Source organism: Pezoporus flaviventris, unplaced genomic scaffold (genome assembly GCF_033815535.1).
Source record: "Pezoporus flaviventris isolate CSIRO_AGI_PZ_B2104156 unplaced genomic scaffold, CSIRO_AGI_Pfla_v1 ptg000007l, whole genome shotgun sequence".
Taxonomy (NCBI): Eukaryota; Metazoa; Chordata; class Aves; order Psittaciformes; family Psittacidae; genus Pezoporus; species Pezoporus flaviventris.
The window spans coordinates 90,690,820-90,711,269 of NW_026892555.1; the positions used below are offsets into that span (position 1 = coordinate 90,690,820).

Consider the following 20,450-nt stretch of genomic DNA (forward strand, 5'->3'; position numbering starts at 1 on the left):
AGGAAAAATGGAAGCATATTATAGTAACATGAGTTATTTTGATTATATGAACATGACTTATTTTGTCTATAAAGATAACTGCCAAATTTTAAAATAGGATTCAGTCAGAGTTTGGCTACTCCTGTTGCTTTTTGGATTTCATAACAGGTTTCCTGGTGATTTCTGTCTGCAACCTAAATGCTTTCAACACTTCTAAATAATTTTCACTGGGTGCTGAGACTTACTGGAGTTTTAAAGTTCTGTAGCTTTCTGCTACAGTAAATGCTGTGGCACTTTGCATGGGTGCAAGGATAAATTGATTGTTGCTTCCCTTTCAAAGATGGAATCGCAGCTTCCACCTGTCCAGAAACTTGTGACACCAAAGGCAATCTCTCTGTCAGGGGGTCGGACCCAGTACTTTAAACCATCTCTGACTCCAGCTACTGATTCCAGCAAAATTCACCAGAGGGTAGATACAAAGCACAAAGTAAGTAATTTTCTGGTCCTTATCTGCCTGCTTTTTATAACTTTGGAATGTCTCTATTAAGGTGCTCTTTCTTGGCAAAGAGTACCAATAGCATGAGGTAAGCATTAAGGCAGGGGGAGAACCATTTCGAATGAGATGCTGTGAGGTTTTATGGATTTAAATGTATTTTTGGAACAGTAAATGGCTGGTGGTTAACTACAGAATGTGATGATGCGCTGTGGGGTCAGGCTGTTCTCAGTGAAAAAATGTTTAAATGCAGAAACAACATTCCTTTTTGTATGCTCCTGTACACAAAGCTGTCACTGATGGAACATGCTGATGTTGCGTATAAACTCTGTCTATACAGGCTCTGAATAAGATTTCCGAGTTACCCATTCTGATCACTTTGGTGTAGATGGAGTCCCTGGTAAACTTTCCTTAAAACAAGATTGGCATCTCTTTCATAAAAAAAAACAACCGTGTTTCCAGTATCAGTATGATTGTAATAACCAGGTTTAAGATTATGGACTTTGTAGGCGAGAGATCAAAGCAGATTGTCATAATGGTTAGAGAAGAAGCTTAAGTAGGTGATGTAAATTTAGTGCTGTAAACAACACAAACCATGTCTGGTTGGTTGTCTTTGCTTTGTATGTGTTTTATAAATACATTTACATAAATATTGAAATAAATCAAACTTAACTTCCAGGGCATGAGAGAGAAGAGTTTTCCTACAGAACAGGGAGTAAAGTCATCTGAAAGGTATGTCAAATCTGTTAATTGAAAACACTTGAAAGCTCTCTCTTTTGTCACTATAGTCTGTGTGCCTGCCTTCTTTTGGAAGGGCAGTAACAGTTCTCAGTAAAGGGAATGGAAAATACAGTGAAAAGGTTGTATTATGAGACAATTTAACCATTTGTGCATCTTGATGTTCACTGGAGGGAGGGCACCTATTCATTTCAGCTAATTATTTAATTACTTGGAGTCAGAAAACTTTGCCCTAAAAGAATTATTCTTCCTGAAAGATTCTTTATAAGGTGAAGTGGCTTACATTTCAGGTGTATATTTAATTTGTAGGTTTTTTTTTTAAAGCAGAAACTTGGAGGAAGATAATTTGTTAATGCTCCTTTCATGGCAAAGTCACTCATTTGCTCTGTGAGTTTGCATGAAAAACAGGAGCCCTTTAGAATTATCTGAGGCTAAATGTCAATTTGTCTGTAAAACACAGAATTTCAGGAGAGTTAATAATTGTATCTCTTCTTAAGGAGATAGTCTTGCATTACACTGCTTGCTTGGTTTAGGTAGAATGACTTCACCTCCAGATAATATTGATGATTCTCCCTTCTGGGCAACTAGTCTTTCGGGTAGCGCTCGAATTAAGACACTTTGCATTCAAAGGATACGTTGTTTTGGAGGCTTCATCCATTTCAAAGAACAGTGGCAGAGAACTGCGTTTTGTTGTCTCTGTGTTCATCTTCCAAGCAATTCTTATGTTGCCCTGGGCATTCACTGGCTGACGAAAAAACCCACAACAAACCAATCCTTTGTTTTGGCACCTAATAGTTTGACTTCACAGCAACCACCTTTTCAGGGGCGGCTCTAAGTGTTTGGCTCAAGTGCAAACAGATGTTACATTTTAATTGTGGTTTTTCAAACTGTTCTAATTTTTTTTTGGTAGAATCCTTTCTTTTCCATGTAGAAGGGAAATCCAGAAAACAGATACAGCTGTTTATTTGGTTCACAAGTTGTATGTTCCACTTCTGTCCATAGAGTAGGTGGTCCCTTTAAAAAAAAGTTTTATACAGCCAGTCTCCATTCGGTGTCATGTTGTGGAGCAGGAGCACAACACTGATGAGAGGCAGCTGGCCAGGGTCCCCCTGATACCAGATTAAACAAGCATTCCATTGTGTATAGAGACATAATCATGGACAAGGCTGCAAGGGCTCTCAAGAAGTAGATGCAAAAAAAGAACCAGATGTCTTCCTTCAAATAGATGTGGGCCTTCCACCTTTATGCAGGTAATCTGCGGTGCTTCAGTACATCTCTGTTCAGCCTACGAGGGGCTATTTTATTTTTTAAACCCGAGTCAGAATTGTAGGTTGGACTTACTTGCTTGAAGACAGAAAACTGTCTTTGCCCCTTAGAAGCTGACAGGTGCTAACAGAAGAGAGGAATGTGGGCTGTTACAGATAGGCTATAGTTGTCTGAATAAAGCTCAATTTTGACATAAGATTTTTTTTTCCAATCAGTCGAATTGATTGTCAGTTTGGATTAGACAAAAGTATGAGCATATGGCCTTAAGGATCTGGCTTCCTCTCAGTGGTTATACTGCTAAGCAGACTGCAAGTATCTAACAAGTTCGGACCAATTCTGTTCCTCAGTCTTCTGGAAACTTGAGCTGGTGTCTTACAGTGTGATCAAATGTACTTTTGTAATAGCTAGCTGCTTAGCTGCAGGATAAGCTTTGGTATGGTTAATTATTCCCAGGGATACTTAATTTTGATGGTATACTGCTTTTTATTGTTATTTGTTAGTTCACTTCTGATTTCAGATTGGGGTTTTGGTTTTGGTTTGTTGGTTTGTTTTTTTTTTTTTGCTTGTTTGCTTTGATTTTTTGGAGAGGTTTTTCTTTTTTATTAGGAAATCTTTCTGGTTTGGATCTAGGCTTTTGTAATGAACAGAGAAATGCCTTTATATGCCTTACAAAAGGGATCTGTATTCATGTTTGAAAAGATTTCTGGAATGTTGGCACACCCAGACACCTCTGCTGCTTCTGTTGATGTCCCCAGGAAAGCCAGAGCTGCTTCTGAAACTTCTGCTGTATTATCTTGCCAGACAAGTTTAAGCCTCTCTATTCCATAAGAGCTGTTGCGTTTTATGTGCACATCCACACACACACAGAGGCATACTCTCTCTTTCTCTCTCCCCCCCCACTATATTTTTAGTTATTCTTTCATATCCCTGTAAAGTTACATGCTCATCACAGACTTGGAGAACTGGCAGTCAAAATTTCCACTGTCTGGACTATTAAAAGAAGACATTAGAAAATAACAGTCTAAATCAGTTCTTCTATTTCAGGTTTTCTGGCTTAGTCATCATCCCTTTATGGGTGTTGTGACTGTTTCTTATGTACGTCCTTCTCATAGCTGCTGTTACTTAGCTGTTCTTCTCTTAGCTGCTCTTACTTAAGAGAGACTTACCAGGACTGAGCAACTTGTGGAACAGTGTTTTTACTTCAATTGGAAGGTTTCAGTTCTAGGACTATTAGTGGCTGTAATAGGTTGAAACTATTAGTTCATAAGTTGCTGGTTTTTTTTATTTTTCCTTTTTGCTACCTCTCTATCCCTTTCATCAACCTACCTATTCTTATTTTGTGCCAGCAATTTGACCTACCCCAAATTCAGTACTCCTGCATCCAACGGTCTGTCTTCAGGAGGAGTGGGTGGTGGTGGCAAGATGAGAAGGGAAAGAGGAGTGCACTATGTATCAAAACCTGGACAAGAACAACAGGTAAAGGATGGTTACGTTAATTGCTCTCACTGAGGTTACTGAAGTTAACTAGCTAAGTATGCCAGTTCAGTTTTGTGGTTTTCTTGGTGAGTTTCCAGGGCAGTTCCCAGTTTATTTATCTGTTTAAATGCCTCAACTTTGGTTTTACAGTTTTGAAATCTTTAGTCATATTCTTGGAGATGTTTTGTACTATAAAGTTTCTCATTAACTGTTAAATGAACAGACTTTGGTGGAGGTACATTTGTTGAGTTTTTATGAAGGAATGATGTATGAAACAAGTGCCAAGTAAGTAAAAAAAGTTTATTTGATTTGTTATTTCATATTTGAGTCATGTAGACAGATACAGGCCAAGAGTCTGAAGCAGAAGATAGAGTTCTCTGTGTCTGCTGATTGCTGATGATAATACACAATTTTTTGCACTCAACCAAACTCATATTGAGAGGGCTTTTTTCTTGATTTAACGGGAAAAGTCCATTTAATAAAACTACTGTCCTGGCTATCTCAAAGATCATTTTTCTTGGTTTTTTTTTTTTAATGCAAGCTGCCTACTGTTGAATCTTGAATATAAAAAATTTACATCAGTAAGAAAACAATGAAGAAATAGTTAATACTGGAGAACATTTCTGTGATACAAATGGTTTGAATATTGAAGTGTGATAGACTCTTCAAAACTGTGAAAGATGTAAGCTGTCGGTTACATTAAATTTCTGTAGTAGCGACTTACATCTCTGCGTAGTCACTTCTGAGTAGATCGTGATACTACTGTGCAAGTTATGAGTAGACTGGCTATTTCCATTTAAACCTAGCTAATCAGATCTTGGGAATAAAATCATTGAAAGGCAATGGTAAGACCAGAAGTTTTTAAGGTACACTGATTTCTGAGTTTTGAATATGCATCCTGATATATCATACAGACTAGATTTACCAGAGTATAATCTCCTGTGTTGCTAATCAGGCTTTCTTTTTTGGTGTTTTGTGCTTTGGTTTGGTACTCTATGGAACCCACATACTTTAAACATTACCTTTTTCCAAGTTCAATGCAGTAGTGACCGCAGAATCTTCGACAGCTGTCCTACCTAATTTTGCAAGAGGAACACTTTCTCAGTTGTTTTGAGAGTGTACTCTTAATTGAAGAGATGAGGGGATAATTGGAAAGGATGATGTTTCTCTAGATGCTTAATAACTAAAGTAGAGGAAACAAAAATAGATCTGATCTGTGCTCCTCTCTGTTCTGCACGGGTAACAATTTTGAGCTAACTTACGGTATTCTGTCTGGACAGGTGGTAAATGTAGTATCACATGGAAACAGACCTGCCATAAATTAAAATGATGTGGCAGACTGGACTATAGAGGTTAGGATTCATTTTGAAAACTTGCTTTGTTTTAATCTGTAGGTCTGTTTGTTATATTTAACTTTGTGAGGAAATTAAGAGTGGGATGGGGTAGGAAGGCAGTAGATCTTGTAAAAGAGAAAAAAACTGTTGTAACTTTCAGGTTAAAGTGAAAAATAAAATTCACAGCTTCCTAAACGAAAGTTAAAATTACAATAATTAAAATTTACACCTAGGAGGTGGAAGAACCAGTACTACCGAAAGTACCCTTACCCATCAGTACTGCATCGCTGCCTTCGTTCAGCTTTAATTTTCTTGCCAGTAGTACTGTCTCATTGTCACCAAACACTGTTTCAACAGGAGCAATGAAGGTAACTCTTTGGTTGTATATTGTGAATACATTTTTAGGATGGGTATACATCTGGTTTGTTGTATGTTAACATCTTCCATGGTGCTCATGAAACTAACCAACATTAGTTTATATTCTGTTGAATAAATTAGGTATTACGATGGTGGGGCATAAAGCTTTTGTTTTGGCTTCTGTCCATCTTATTATACTTTGCAAACTTCTAGTTAAGATAATTGTGTAACTGCTTCAAATGCTGTGGAGATTTTGTTGTGATTTTATGCCAAGTTATTAAATTGGAGGTAGCATAAGTGGTCATATAAGCCTAGTGTAGAATATGAGCCTAGGGTGCGATAATAGAATATTATTTTACTAAAATAAACATTGATCTTTTCCAGAGTACTTGAAATATTTCTTGTATGGTTTGAAGCAGGTACCTGCTTTAACATGTTTTGATATTTGCTGAAGCTCTGACTACAATTGAGTTGAGTTAGTTTAAGGTTCTTCAGCTACCTGGTCTGCTTTTCCATGCTACTTAGATGTATATATATCAAATAAATCTCAGTGATTTCTCTTAGTTTCTGGAATTTGGTTTTCATGATACTCTAGTATATATGCCTATTGGAAGACTTTATTTTACTGTAACTCTGGTCTGAGGGTTAGAAATAAGTATCAAACATCAGATTACCCAACTTTACCGCAGGACACCTGTTAGTGAATTCAGGTAGCTGCTATTATTTCACCATGGTGATACAAACCTTAATTCTTTCGAAAATACAGGTACCACCAACAAGTAATGTTGGCAGTCCTGTGTTCAGATTTTCATCTCCAATTGTGAAATCTACTGAGGCAGAAGTGCTACCTCCATTGTCTGTAAGTAAAATAAGTAAAGCTCATCTTTTTATCAAAATGCTTTAGTAGAATATTGCAGAATAAGAAAGCAAAGTTGGCCCTAATAATGGGGAAAACAAATATACAGGTTTGTCTTACAATTTTTCATCCATCATGTATACCAAAGGTTTGAAGAGTGGATTTCAGATTAAAGTTTCTTTAGTTTCAGAGTCTGAAAAATCTCTCTCTCTTATAGCAGATTGGGTTTACATTTAGTGATCCTGTTGCAAAATCAGCAGAGCGTTCTGGATCCAGTGATACACCAGTGACGTCCTTCCTTACTCTAGGTAAGGATCTGAAATTTTAGCATTTGAGATCTGAAGTGCTGATTTTTCTTTTCTTTGTATATTAAACAGCAAATCTGTCCTTTTTGAGCATATTAACAATTCCAGGCAAAGTGTGTTTTCAGTGACACATCTGCTTTAACCAAATTGTACTTATAAACTGTTTTTTAACAAGGTAGAATAGTTAAGATTCATGTTAAGAGGCATGAAAATTGTAAAGTCATGTTTCTAGCAAATGTGAATATATTTTTAAGTGGATTTCCTTGTGAGTGGTGTATTTTGTTCTGTTTTTAAAGATACCACCACTGTAAACAGCACCAGCAATAAGAAGGAGAAAGAAGAATATGATGGCCCCTCCAAACCTGCAAAGTTCTTAAAGGAAGGAAGTGTGTTAGACATTCTAAAAAGCCCTGGTGAGATTATGAACTCTTTTTAAAAAGATACTGTAAAACATATGCTAGCATATAACTGCATTACTTTTTTAAAAAGCCACCCCCACCACAACAACGAAAACCCCAGTTGTCACAGTTAATGCAGTATTAGCCATGAATACAGACATAGGAGATCATTATGTTAAACTCTGCATTTGTTAAGGTTGATCTCCCCTTCTATTCAAAGCAGCTTTTATTGCTGAGAGGAAAGCTGCAACTTCAAACCAGATGCATTACTTGTCTTTTATGTTTGGATGCAATTGTAAATGAAGTATAAAATGAATTAGCCAAATAATCAGTGTTTCATTGTAAATAAATAGAAATTACGGAATTTGAAAGGAAATGTTTGTAAAATACTTTACAAACATTCCTCTCCAACCTTCACCGTCTCTGGAAATTAACAATAGTAAAGATAGTTTCATTCCTAAAAATGTTTTAAAAGTTGTAAATCTTTTGGCCTTAAATGATAACATTAACTATGGATTTAAATATAATTTTTAAATAAAGTGGTCTGTTTCACTTTAGAAACCTTATTCTAATTTTTACTTTTAAGTAATTGCAGTTGTTTTCAACTGCTTAATAAAGTGTATATATATAGATGATGTTTTTTGTTTTAAGAAAAAGGGTTTTATTGCATTTGATCTTTTCCATAAGCCTTGAGTTTTACCGAGATGTTTTTTGTGAAGCGGCAAATCTATATGCTTAAGAAGGCAGTGCCTTTTTATATTGAAGGAGCTAAGTGAGAGAAAATACACTGTGCACATAGGAAAGACCTATGCATGACGTGACATTCATTTTCTTTAGCAGTTTAAGAGAAGCAGGTTCTAAATCCACTGTTCAGAGATTCTTTTCTGATATTAAAAAAAAGACCCAAACCAACAACATAATAAATACATTAAAAAAAATCTTCATTTTAGCTTTACAATAATTCATGCTGCTATGTAAGATGCATTGCCATAGCATTTTCTTTATTTCCATATGGCTGGTTCTTACTTTCTGTTAAAATTGGCAACTTTAAATAAGGAGTTGGCCTATGTCTAGTGCATTTTGAGCACACATTATAGACAATAGTTGTTCTGTTGTCTTAATTTTTATTAATTCTCAGTATCTGTGGGGAGATACCATGCTGATTGCTGCTCCAACTGCTGCATTGCTGCTGAAGTAAATGTGAGTCAGCTACTATGGCAGAAATAGCTTTAGAAACTTGATTCAGTTCGGCATGGTGTCTTAAATTGGTTTCTTTCTAGTCCATGATGGACATTCAACTTTCAATACTGTTTGTTCACACTTGTATCTACCAGTGAAAGTTAGTATTTAAAACTTTCTTGGAAATGAAGATTTAAATCAAGCTTCAAATAAATGTTCTGTTGCATCCCAGTGCAGCATATGAAATTTCATCCCTTTACGTAAGGTTTCCAGGGACTTCCTCTTGTATTTAATCAGAATGTAAAGTAACCATTGGCACTTGGTTTAAGCTTCTGTCATTTAGATTTTAAGTAGCTTACATGTAATGAGGGTACTGCTTTATCAATAGGATCTCTTCCCGTTTGTTTTTTCACTAGGCTTTACCTCTGTGAAAACACACTCCCCTACATCTGCGCAGTCTGTTACAAGCACAATGGTCTATACAAGGCCTGCAATAAGTAGTTTTTCTGCGGGTAAAGACACCTCTAAACAAGCATCTTCATTTTGGCAGTCTGACACCTATGACCCATGTCTGCAAAACAAAACCATGGATAACAAATGTGTAACATGTGAAGCTGCTAAAGTGTCAACGATTGAGAGTACGAAACAGACAATAAGCTCAAGTCAATGTGTTGCCTCTAAGGCAGTAGTTTCTACAGTGGGGACATTAGGCTTTGAAGACAAATTTAAAACAGCACCAAACACGTGGGATTGTGATACCTGTCTGGTCCAGAACAAACCTGAAGCTACTAAATGTATAGCATGTGAGACACCAAAGCCTGGAACAGGAGTAATGCCTGCCCTGACATTGCCAGCAGTCACAGACAACGCAGTGACAGTGACATCCTCCTCCAGCAGCACTGACACAACAGTCACTCTGGGTTTTGGAGACAAGTTTAAGAAACCAAAAGGTTCTTGGGATTGTGTGGTGTGCCTTGTATCAAATAAGGCAGAAGACAGCAAATGTGTAGCTTGTCAGTCCGAGAAACCAGGTACGTGGTTCTCTTTCCTGTTGTTCCAATTTCAGCCTCTGTGCATTCTTAACAGAATAAAGTATGTTGCATATTAAAAACATTTTCAGCAGCATGGCTGTATGCCAGCAGGATGGATTAGTGGCTGTCTGCAGAAATGGTTATAGGCACTTTTGAGGTCGCCGCCCATATTCCAGCCCATCACATGAATTGAACTGATTGTGAACTGTATTAGTGCAGAGCTGAACTGAAGCAAATACACCCTGCTTTTCAGTAATGAGGAACGATGACTAAACTGGATGCCTTCATTAACTTAAAACCTATTGATTAGTTTTCACTGGGGAAAAATGTGGACTCTATAGACATAAAGTTAAAAATTGCTGGGTCTTTCTCTCTTTCAAAAGCAAGTTGAAACAGTGTTTAAAGAACATGGCTAAAAATGTCTCCACTCAGCATTTGTGTGTAGTTTAGCAGGCAGGTATGAAGACAGGTTGCAAGACAGTGTAGTCTTTAAGTAGTTGTCTTACACTAAAACAAAACCCTATTTTGAGCTATGCCTGTGAGGGCCAGTGGTAGCCTTCAGAACATGGGTGACCTTGTTCTGGAAGGTTTAGGTCCTTCCTGACCATAGGGAGGTGAGTGCCTTCTTCAGCACAGCACTTGGGTGCTTTCCATTATATGTTAACTGTAGAAGATTTTGAGTGTGGTTTGTTGTTTTTAAAGCACACAAAATAATATTTTACTGTTAACTTTCTTAACATCATTTAATACACTATTATATTAAAAAACACCTTTACAAATATATCCAGGGAGTGGGGGTGGGAATCTCTGAGGGACTGGATTGTACTTTTGTTATTACCCTGTACAGTAAGAGTAGAATTTCTTCAGATAAGATAATGTATTTCAGAGGGAGCTTTATCTCATGGACTTGCAGCCTCAGAGTGATCAGCAGGCACTTTTGACTGAGACTCTAGTCATTGCAAGGAGGGATACTGGAGATGTGAGGGTTTGCTGTGACCATCATAGTGCAGAAAATTGCACAGTTCTGCATCTCTCAAGGGGATGAGTGAGGCAGGTAAAATGAGAGGATAAAAATCTCTGAATGTGCTGTGGAAGAGAAGGCCAGTTCCTGTCTCTGCTGTGTTGAATTTGGGACATTATATGGGACATTATATGCTGCCTCTCTCTTAAATGCCACCCTCAATTTTTTAAAACTGTAGGTGAACATGACAATTACGTGATGCTTTTGTACCTTCTGCATGTCCGCTTCGCTCCTCACACTTACGGAGCTGAAGTTTTTTCTTAGGGTGCAGCATCAAGTGACATCCCTTACAGGGGAGAAAAATCAGATGGCAAGTGTTGTGTTTCAGGCCTCTTCATGGAGGTTTCTGCAGGTGTTGAGCCCAGTGTAGCTTGTGTAGTGAGCACAGAATTGTAGGTTTGGAAGCTTTTGAGTTCTTCTCTGTTTTGTTTTGGTGTTGTTTTTTTTTTGTCACAGTGTGGTTTTTAACGTATCTGGCTCTGGGGTTTGGTGATGAATCATTCTGGTAAATTCTCAGCTTTGCGTTACTTGACAGTGATCATTAACTTGAGTGGTTGCTAATTTTGGCTGCAGGTTACTCATGCCACCAGAAGTTCTTTCAGTAGTTTTGGTTGAATACAGTACCTTTTAATTTACATCTGAAACAGGCTGTGTTGTTGTATGAACTGCGGTTGCTGTTTAAATGCCATTGGTTCAATTTGTGCTTAAAATAACATATAGATTATAATAAAGAATCTTAAGTGTTTCTGTTGTTTACATTCTCTGATTGAGTCTGACTGAAATGAACTTGTAGATTGATGGTTTTTTTTTACTGCTATTCTTGTCTGCTTTGTAATATAGTGAGTGTTTAAGAGTTTCTTTAAAAGCTCATGTTCACTTTTATCATGTAAGCACCATGATTAACTGTCTTGCTTATTTCTCAGGGAGTTCAGTGCCTGTGACTAGTAGCAGTGTTCCTGCATTTTCTGCTGCTTCTGGCGGATCCGGAGGATTTCTGGATTTAGACAAGTTCAAAAAGCCTGAAGGAAGCTGGGATTGTGAGGTCTGCTTGGTTCAAAACAAAGCAGAAGCCACAAAATGTGTAGCTTGTGAAAGTGCAAAGCCAGGCACCAAAGCAGAGCTCAAAGGTAATGAAATAAATAAATAATAATAATAAAAAAGTGTGCATTCTGCAGTTTATTTTTGCATTAGGTTTTCAGTGTTTTGTTTTTTGGTTTTTTTTTTCACGTGTATGTGTGGTGGTGGTTTTTTTTGGTGTTTTTTTTTTTTAAGTACAGTTATTTTTCCTTTGACGTACAGCAAAACGATGCATTTTTTTTTGTCTAGGAATATCGCTTAAGTCAGGTAGGTAATGTGGTTATGTTTCCACGCCTTTTCACCAGAAAAAGATTATGCTTTTCAGAGAAAAGGATGTATTAGTGATATAGTCGTTCTGTGCAAGCCTTATGTGTTGTTCATTTGGAGTTTAGTTAGGCTAAAAGCATGATCTTTCAAAGAACTTAGCACTGCGCTTTCCAAAGCTAGGTGATGGACAGAAGACTGCCGTTGCGAGAAGGTGTACGTAGAGTGGAAGAGTGGAGTTTTGTTTGTTTTGGGGTTTTGGTTTTTTTTTCTTTGGGTTTTTTTAAACAGTTTTGACCTTGGGAAGTTCAGAACTATATTCCAAGCCATGTAGCTAAAGCTTGCATGTATTATATCTTGCATTGCAAACTTGACATTATTGCATATTTCTGCAGGCTTTGGTGTGGCTGCTGTGTCCACAAATGCTGCAGTGCCATCATTTACATTCGGTGTCCCATCATCATCCTCCTCTGACTCTTCTCATACGCTAAGTAGCACAGGAAATTTTAAATTTGGAGAACAAGGGAACTTCAAGTTTGGCATTGCATCTGAATCTGCATCCTCCAACACTGTGACTGGGGGATTTAAGTTTCCTACTGGTTCGGGGGGCTTCAAATTTGGAGTTTCTTCCCCAGACTCTAAATCAGAAGACAGTAAAAAAGAAAGCAAAAGTAACAGTTTTACTTTTGGAGTTCCACCTACAAGCAGTCAGGCTCCTTCAACATTTCAGTTTGGGACAGCAAGCCTGGGACAGCAGGAAAAGAAAGAGGAACCAGTTTTGAGAGGCTTTGGTTTTGGTACAAGTTCTACTTCTTCCGTAGCTACCAATGAGAATAAAACCGGGGTTGGTGGCTTCACTTTTGGAACTATGGCAAAAAAGGAGGTAGCATCAACTGCTTTTGCATTTAAGAAGTCAGATGAGAAAAAGGATGAAACCCTTCCGACGAAGGGAGGATTCTCTTTTGGCAGTGTTGAATCTGCACCTGCCTCACAGTTTGTTTTGGGAAGGACAGAAGAGAAACAGGACTCTGTCACTCCTGCTGCTCCATTAGCGTTTGGAAAGAAAGCTGACAATGAAGAGTTAAAGACACAACCTGTCTTTTCAGCTGGGATGGCTGAGCATACCAAAGAGGAGAGCACAGCAAAACCTATATTCAATTTTAGTTTTGTTAAACCATCGGAGAAGGAAAGTGAGCAGGCAAAGCCATCTTTCACATTTGGGGCACAAACCAGTACATCAGGTAAGCAGAACATCTTTTGGCTTCGCTTGTCTGCTCGTGTCCATCAAATAACACTTCTGAGGACAAAATCTATGGGACTTGATATATAGCATGTATTAGAGCTTAAAAAAAATGCTTCATTAGTACCTGCAGCCTGTCTTTAGTTCTGGTTATTGATGTGTAGACAATATGTAGCAATTCCTTTTTAGGCTTCATTGAGTTTTAACACTAGGTTTAGACAAAAAAATTGCCACAACTTAAGGAGCCTGCATCCTTCTTGTATGAGCACAGAAGTTGTGTTGTCTCTGTAGTACCAGCTCAGCGGGTGATAAAGTTTACAGAATGGTGCAGTATGAGGCCTCATACTAGTGGTGTTTTTCATAGTGAAAAGGAATGAGAGAAGGAATATCTTACTCTCATATACTCACAGCTATGCTATGGGATATAATGCAGTTTTTCTACTGCTACAGAGGAATAAAGGTCACCTCATAAATATTGCACAGTTTTGTATTCCTTTAATTTGCTGAAAGTCTGCAGTGGAGGATTAAAGTTCTTTGGTGATGATCAACTGTGTGGAAAAATTGTGGTTGTTAAATTCCATTTGCATGACTTGGCAACTGTGTTTTAGAGAACAGAATTAGTTTCTTATTTCTGAAGTGATACAGAAAAGGATATCAGTTAAGTAACCCTGAATAAAAGCAATACATAAGGTTATGCTGATTTTAATCACAGTATTCTTACAGTGATTTGAGGACTATGGGCTTTGTGGGAGGGGAGGGGGAGGTGTGTGATTTGGATTGGGTGTTTTTTTCCTGCCAGGTAAACTTCTGGAGTTTGGTTTAGTTGTGGAAATTTGAAGCTTTTTGTGCAAAAAGGCAGTTTTAACAAGCATTCTTAAGAATGGGATAGTCCCTTAAACAATGGCATAGATGAAAAGGGGCCATAACTGCTGGCTAAAAAAAGATAGTGGGAAGTTGAGAACAAGATCACAAATTATTAATGTGAATTGGACCAGCAGCTTAGGGGAAGCTGAAAAATTACTAGCTTTAAAAGAAGCAGCTCTGTTTTAAGTGTGTAAAGCTGCACTCAGTCGTTTGTAAAATGGTCTTCATGGCAGGTGGTTCTCTGTAGCTCCTAAAATCAGATCTTGAAGGTGCTAAAAGTACAATGAGCTTACGCTTGTAAGAGCTAGGCTGGAGGATGGGAAGTTTTGCCTGGCATAAACCCATAGGCACAGGCCTGTATTTTCAAACAAACTACAAATGAAACTGTATCACTGTGTTTCTCAGTACTCTGTTGAGCAAAGCCATAAAACTCTTGCAGGAGATTGATGTTCTTCTAAGAACATCTAAAATAATTCTTGCTTGAAGAGTTCATAAGGACTGGTTAATACTGACTGGTTCAGGTAATGACAGCCCATGCTTAGTGTTTATAACCAGTGAAGCCTAGACTACAGTGGAGTTCTTGTTCTTCACAATTCTTTCATTTTTTTGTGGATGCCATGTGGATGGCAGCAATCGGCACATTAAATCTGGATCTTACATAAGCAGCAGTAGCTGAAAGAGTAATTGAGGCTTCATTCAGGATTGCTCTTTCTTGTACAGTGACCAAAACAGGACTCTGTGTGCTGTACTTCATTTGGCATTTCTGTGGTGTTTTATGTACTGTTCCTCCTTTCAGATCAAGGAGCAGCAAAGCCATCCTTCAGCTTCTTGAGCTCTAGTTCCTCCAGCACAGTTGTACCCACCACTTCAGCCAACAGCAGCAGTGTGTTTGGCAGCACTATCTCCTCCTCAAATCCTCAGCCAGTTCCCGCTCCCTTCGTGTTCGGGCAACCCAGCAACACTGTGAGCAGCTCTGTTTTTGGCAATTCTTCAGAATCTGCAGCCTCTCAGTCATTTGGCTTCTCTCAAGAAAACAAGCCAGCAACCACATCTTCCAGCACTGGCACAGGTCTTACTTCATTTCTCTTTGGCTCAGGAGCCAGCAGTACCAATACAGCAAATTCAGGTTTCACCTTCGGAGCCACAACCACATCGAGTTCAACAGGTATGTTTTATACAGATGCTGTTCTCGTTTTTGCCGTAACATAGTGGACGGAGGAAACGCTATTTCACTAGTATTTTACTTTGGAGAATGTGTAGGCCTAATGCCTGGTAGTAGAGAAAAATACTGAGTATTTGCATTCAACAAGATAAATTGAGGCTCATTTTTTCACATTCTGTGGAATACAGTTTAGGAATGAAATGGCATCAGCATTGCTTTATGCAAAGGACAACCCTTTACTGGATTTCAATTTGTGTAGGAACTGTTCACCATGAGAATGATAGTTTCTTTTGTTTCAGTGTCAGTCCCGTGCTTACGGTTAGAAGTCAATGAATTACAACTTCCCCTGTGTTTCTTTCCCATACCTAAACCTCAGCTGTTGTAAATAACATCAAGATTGGCAAAATCCTTTTTTCACAAGTATACATAAACACATTACCCCTACATGCAGTTGCTGCTGCTGTAGGATTGATTTCCAATAAGCTTTATGCCCAGTGCTTCTTAACTTTCTAGTAATTTAGAGAAGACAAATGAGAATCTATAAAGTTTCTTCACATTTTATGTTCATTGCCCCACTGCATGAATTTACCAGTACAACGCAAGACTTAAATCATCTGCTGGCCTAGCGGTATGTGGGAAATCAGATTGAACCTGTGAAGAATAGACTTCATCTACTTTGATCTGCTTGCTCAGCCTTGTAATTCACAGAAATGAAATTTGCATGCTTTTTTGTATATCAGCATAAGGAGAAAATGGTCATAAATTGTAATACCCAGCAGATCAACTTAACCTGCTTACAAATCAGTAACTTTTAGCGTCATTTCCTTAGTAGGTAACGCTGTATTTCAAACATCTTCACAAAGGATGTTTATTTTTCATGCAGAAGCCTATATTAACTTTTCATAGAATCACAGAATGGTTTGGGTTGGAAAGGACCTTAAGATCATTCCATTCCAACCCCCTCGAACACGGGCAGGCACACATCACCCTTGACCAGCTTGCTCAAAGCCACGTCCAGCTTGGCCTTGAACACTGCCAGGGATGGGGCAGCCACAGTTTCTCTGGGCAGCCTCTCACAGTAAAGAACTCATCCCTTATATCTAACCTCAATCTCTCCAGTTTGCCTCTTGTACTGTCACTACAGTCCCTGATGAAGAGTCCCTCTCTGGCAAATCTGTTCATCATCTTTGAAGGAAAAGCAGTCAGCCATTCCAAGATAGGGTGCAAATAGGGTATTTTCTGTTGCATGAAGGCTGCTGAAATTGCATTAAGGTGCTGTTTAAAATGTCCCTTTTTCATCGCAGATCTGTGTACATTTGCAGTCACTGTTCAGTCATGTATTTTTGTTTTGTTATTTTTGCTGGCCATGCAGAACAGAAGCAGCTAAACAAATGAGCTGGTTGTTGATGTTACATAGGGAGTTACTCTGCTAGACAAAGGGTTTGAGTATAGAGAGATCACTGCAAGCTTGATTTAGCCTCTAGAGTTAATAGTGATAAACACTTGCCCAGGGACGGCTGCAGTTGCTGACAAGAAAGATTGATGTCCTGATCCTGGTAAATCAGGAGCTGTGTTTTGCATGTTTGAAAAATACGATTTGAACGAATATTCTTTGTGTGTGATATAAACAGCTTCTAGTAAATACAAATTAAAATGTACTCTTTGTAGGAATCTATTTCCAGAACATGAATGTTAACACAGTAATATGAGGCGAGCAGAAAGTGTGTTGATTTGATTTTGTCTGACTCTTGTAAACATGGTGTTTCTCATGTTACTTACAAGAAGAGGTTTGATTCCTGTGGTGGCTGAGGCAGTATTTGTTTTAGATACTCACACAATTAGTTTGAAATTCAGATGAGTGCTCAGTTACCAGACAATGGGGTCTTAGAACCTTTGATTTTAGATTCATCCCTGAGGGAGAATATGAAAGCACATACTGACATTCCTCTTCTGTTCCCCCAGGGTCGTCCTCTTCGTTTCTCTTTGGCTCTGGGCCTCCAGCGCCGGCTGCTGGCCCAGCATTTGGCACCAGTCAGCCACCAGCATTTGGCCAGAGCCAAGGGTCTGGCCAGCCAAGCGCTCCAAGTTTTGGATCCCTGTCGACACCATTGTTTTCAGCTGGCGCTCAGCCTGCTCCTCCTGCCTTCGGCTCCGTGACGAGCAGCACTCAGCCCTCTGTGTTTGGACAGCAAGTGGCACAGCAGCCGGGTTTTGGCTCTGCTACCCCCAGTGCTGGTGAGTGCAGACCACCCTCTTCCCTTCTGGTCTCAAAGATGCTATATTCTATTTGATTTTTCATGAGGAGCACCTTAAATTAGAGGGAGAAAGAAGACTTCTGCCTTGTGCCTGTCCTTAAGTGTAAGAATTACCCTCGGTAAAAATAATGGGTGTGAAATTAAGTAATTTGTGACTCATTCCTGGCTGTGGAGGATGTGCCATAAGCATGCCAGCTTCACAGGAAGCCTTCCCCACAGGAGACTTAGCAGACACAGAGGTTGCAACCCAGCCATTAAACAGTGGGGTTTGTTTTCCTCAGAAATCTAGTGATTAAAAGGAAGTGTTGAGAGCCATGGAGTATTCACTGCTAAGATTGTCAGAAGCAACACAACATTACTGGTTTTGGATTTGTTAGAGTAGTTCTTAGTTATCTGACTTCATTAACAGGCTTTCACTATTTATTTGGACCAGGGGCTTTGTTGTGTAAGAATATGGTTGGGATCACTTTAAGCACTTGCAGGTTGAGACTTTAAATAAAGTTGTTTTTTGGGAACGGGGCAGAGTGATCCTTATAATTTAAGTGTAAGAAAGCCCTGTTCCACACTAGTAATTATTCAAAAAGAAAATCCCACTGCCAGAGCGTATGTATTTGATACTGTCACATCAAATACTTGAAGGGAAAAAGCCTCCTTTTTTCTTTTCAGAAGTTCTACAAAATAGCATCCATTAAAAGTAACCGATACCTTTGTACTAACGAGTACATCAGTTGGCACACCGTATCTCTCAGTCGGTCTTTCCTTTATCAGGTAGCTGTCGAAAGATAAAAATCTCCCTGAATTCTCTGGTGTTGTTTATCAGTTACTTTGATGGTAGGAAACTTACAGGTATATTTTTAAGATGAGCTGTTGGGTTAACACATTAAATGATGGGGAGTCCCAGCATGGACTGCATGAACACAAGAAAGTTCAGGTAAATATAAATCTACACATGGAATTGTGTAGATTTGTATTTACGATTTAAGACTTTATGAATAAGCATCAGTACGCTCAGGTCTAAACATAACGGTCATACAGAAGTTAGCAGTCAGTGTGCCACCAGTGTTACTTTAAGAATCGCTTTACAATTCTCTATTGAAGTGGATGAATTTTTCTATGTGCTGTTCTTGTGGTGATGGGGTACTTGTGGGGCACCCCCTGCCCCAGCTTTGTCATCGGGAGCGACCTGTAGAAATTGATTCAAAATAGCAGGAAGAACGTGAGGATTTTGCTGGAAAGGACAAACTCCCATTTCAACTTTGTTGAACTTCCGCTTCCATCCCTTCTTCCCAGGTTCTGTATTCCAGTTTGGAAGTAATACTTCTAATTTCAACTTCCCAAGTAACCCAGGAGTATTTACGTTTGGTGTGAATCCTCCGGTACCAGCAGCACCGGCACAGCCTTCTGGCTTGTCAGGATTTTCATTCAGCCAGACTCCAGCTTTTACAGTGGGGTAAGAGACCGTATCACAATTACACTTGAGCTTTGGGTGATAATGGTGGCCAGCGTTCAGCCTCTGCTGCTGTAAATCATGAGGTGTTCAGATGAACCCTGGAGTCTGAGACCAAGCTGGGCATCCTTCCTTATAGTAGCATGACAAGCTCACTAAGCAGTGCTATCTTGAAAAGAGCCCAGCAGTCAGAAATACCACACACGCAACAACATATGCGTAACTGTCTTGTTGTTGAAAGGTGAAGTCTGTATCTAGCCCTTAATGCTGCTACTTGCCTTCTGAATAAGAAATTTTAATTGGCTTTGGTTTCTGGAACCCTCTTCTTCCTGTTCATCATAAGCCATTTGTTGCCAGCTGCTAACAAGGGAGACAAGACTATGAAACGGTTGTTCTGGAGTATCTGCTCAGTGCTGCTACTGAGTTTTCAGCTGCACTGTCTTAAACTCTGAACTGCTCATTTCTTTTGATAGGACTAACGGGAAAAACATTTTCTCTGCCTCCGGATCTTCAGTTCCTGGTCGGAAGATAAAGACTGCAGTTAGACGTAGAAAATAACCGCCTGATTGGTAAAGCAAGTTCCGAAGCAGCTACTACCCTGCATTGTTCAGTTGTTGGGATTGTACCTCATGCTGGGTTAGCTGAAGACAGATCTGCCTAGAAGAATATAGAACTCTGCTGCCCTTTCCTTCCCTTCCCTCTCCCCAGTTAGTTTTTTTTTTTGGTAATGAATAGAGTTGGCAACGGGGCCGTTCTCGAGCAAAACTATTTTAGAATCCAGCAAGTTCCTTCTTTCACTGACTCGGCATGGTCTGGCTGTAGCCGTGAGTAGAGCCTGCACAGTGAATGGCTTGTACAATACCTCTTCATCTGCACCACTATGTGCGCTCATCTGCGTTTACTGACGCCTCGACATTGTAATTATATCAGCGAGGGATGCTGTATAGAGTAGAGAATGTTGGTAACGAATGATTTCTATGCTGAGTTTGTGCCGGTGTATGTGTGAAGTGAGTGAGTTTGGGTGTATTGTGCACTAAAATTTTCTGATAGAGGAAGACTGATTAAAGGATGATCCATGCTAAGGACTTGTTAGATCTGTAGTTCTTCATTTAATAATTATATGCTATTTCTATATTTTCATTCTTACAGCCCTTTATCACCTGTCTCGCCTTTGTTATTTTATTATGAAACGTGTAAATACGATTTTGTTTCTCTATGTACTTTTTTGGCATAACAGATCTGTGAAATGGAAATTTTAATTTTGTGTGTTACGGCCATTTTTGTTTAGTATTGTCTCAGATTTTATGTAAATCCCATTATTCAAAGTTGCCTAAATCCATTTAGAAAATCTTTAAAATTGGGAATTCTTAAAGTAAGTTTATTGGCTTTTCTGATCCATTTTTGTTTGGACCAAAAACCAGTATTGTACAAAGTATTAAGTATATATTTTTATATTTACTGAAATGGACTGTGGTGACTTTGGATAATAAGGAAAAGTTTAATATTAAAGCCATGTTTATTACAGTATAATTAACATGTTAAACCATGGGATAAATGCCATCAATAAAAACTATGAAATATTGTCTGGCAGTTTTTACCTCTAACAGCTTCTGTAGCTGTAACTGTCAGAGATGTTTGGCTGTTCCTGAGCGATGTCACATGCTTTCTCCGACCTCTGCTTTTTGACAGTGACACTGATTTTAATGGA

General features: G+C 38.8%; 1 protein-coding gene across 5 annotated transcripts in view; it reads left to right on the forward strand.

The window, feature by feature from the left end:
• NUP153 (nucleoporin 153) overlaps positions 1-20,324 on the forward strand; it is a 44,262-nt gene extending 23,938 nt beyond the window's left edge. For 3 of the 5 annotated variants that reach the window (XM_061449502.1, XM_061449500.1, XM_061449503.1), the window contains exons 9-21: positions 320-466; positions 1,152-1,204; positions 3,823-3,952; positions 6,410-6,502; positions 6,717-6,807; positions 7,101-7,217; positions 8,798-9,412; positions 11,357-11,560; positions 12,170-13,015; positions 14,675-15,043; positions 17,003-17,275; positions 18,586-18,745; positions 19,216-20,324. In XM_061449502.1, coding sequence (XP_061305486.1) covers positions 320-466; positions 1,152-1,204; positions 3,823-3,952; positions 6,410-6,502; positions 6,717-6,807; positions 7,101-7,217; positions 8,798-9,412; positions 11,357-11,560; positions 12,170-13,015; positions 14,675-15,043; positions 17,003-17,275; positions 18,586-18,745; positions 19,216-19,300 — 3,183 coding nt within the window. In that variant the 3' untranslated portion in view covers positions 19,301-20,324. Of the gene's footprint in view, positions 1-319; positions 467-1,151; positions 1,205-3,822; positions 3,953-5,519; positions 5,655-6,409; positions 6,503-6,716; positions 6,808-7,100; positions 7,218-8,797; positions 9,413-11,356; positions 11,561-12,169; positions 13,016-14,674; positions 15,044-17,002; positions 17,276-18,585; positions 18,746-19,215 lie in introns of all 5 variants that reach the window. The other 2 variants (XM_061449505.1, XM_061449501.1) reach the window with 2 other exon arrangements.
• Positions 20,325-20,450: the final 126 nt, after the last annotated feature.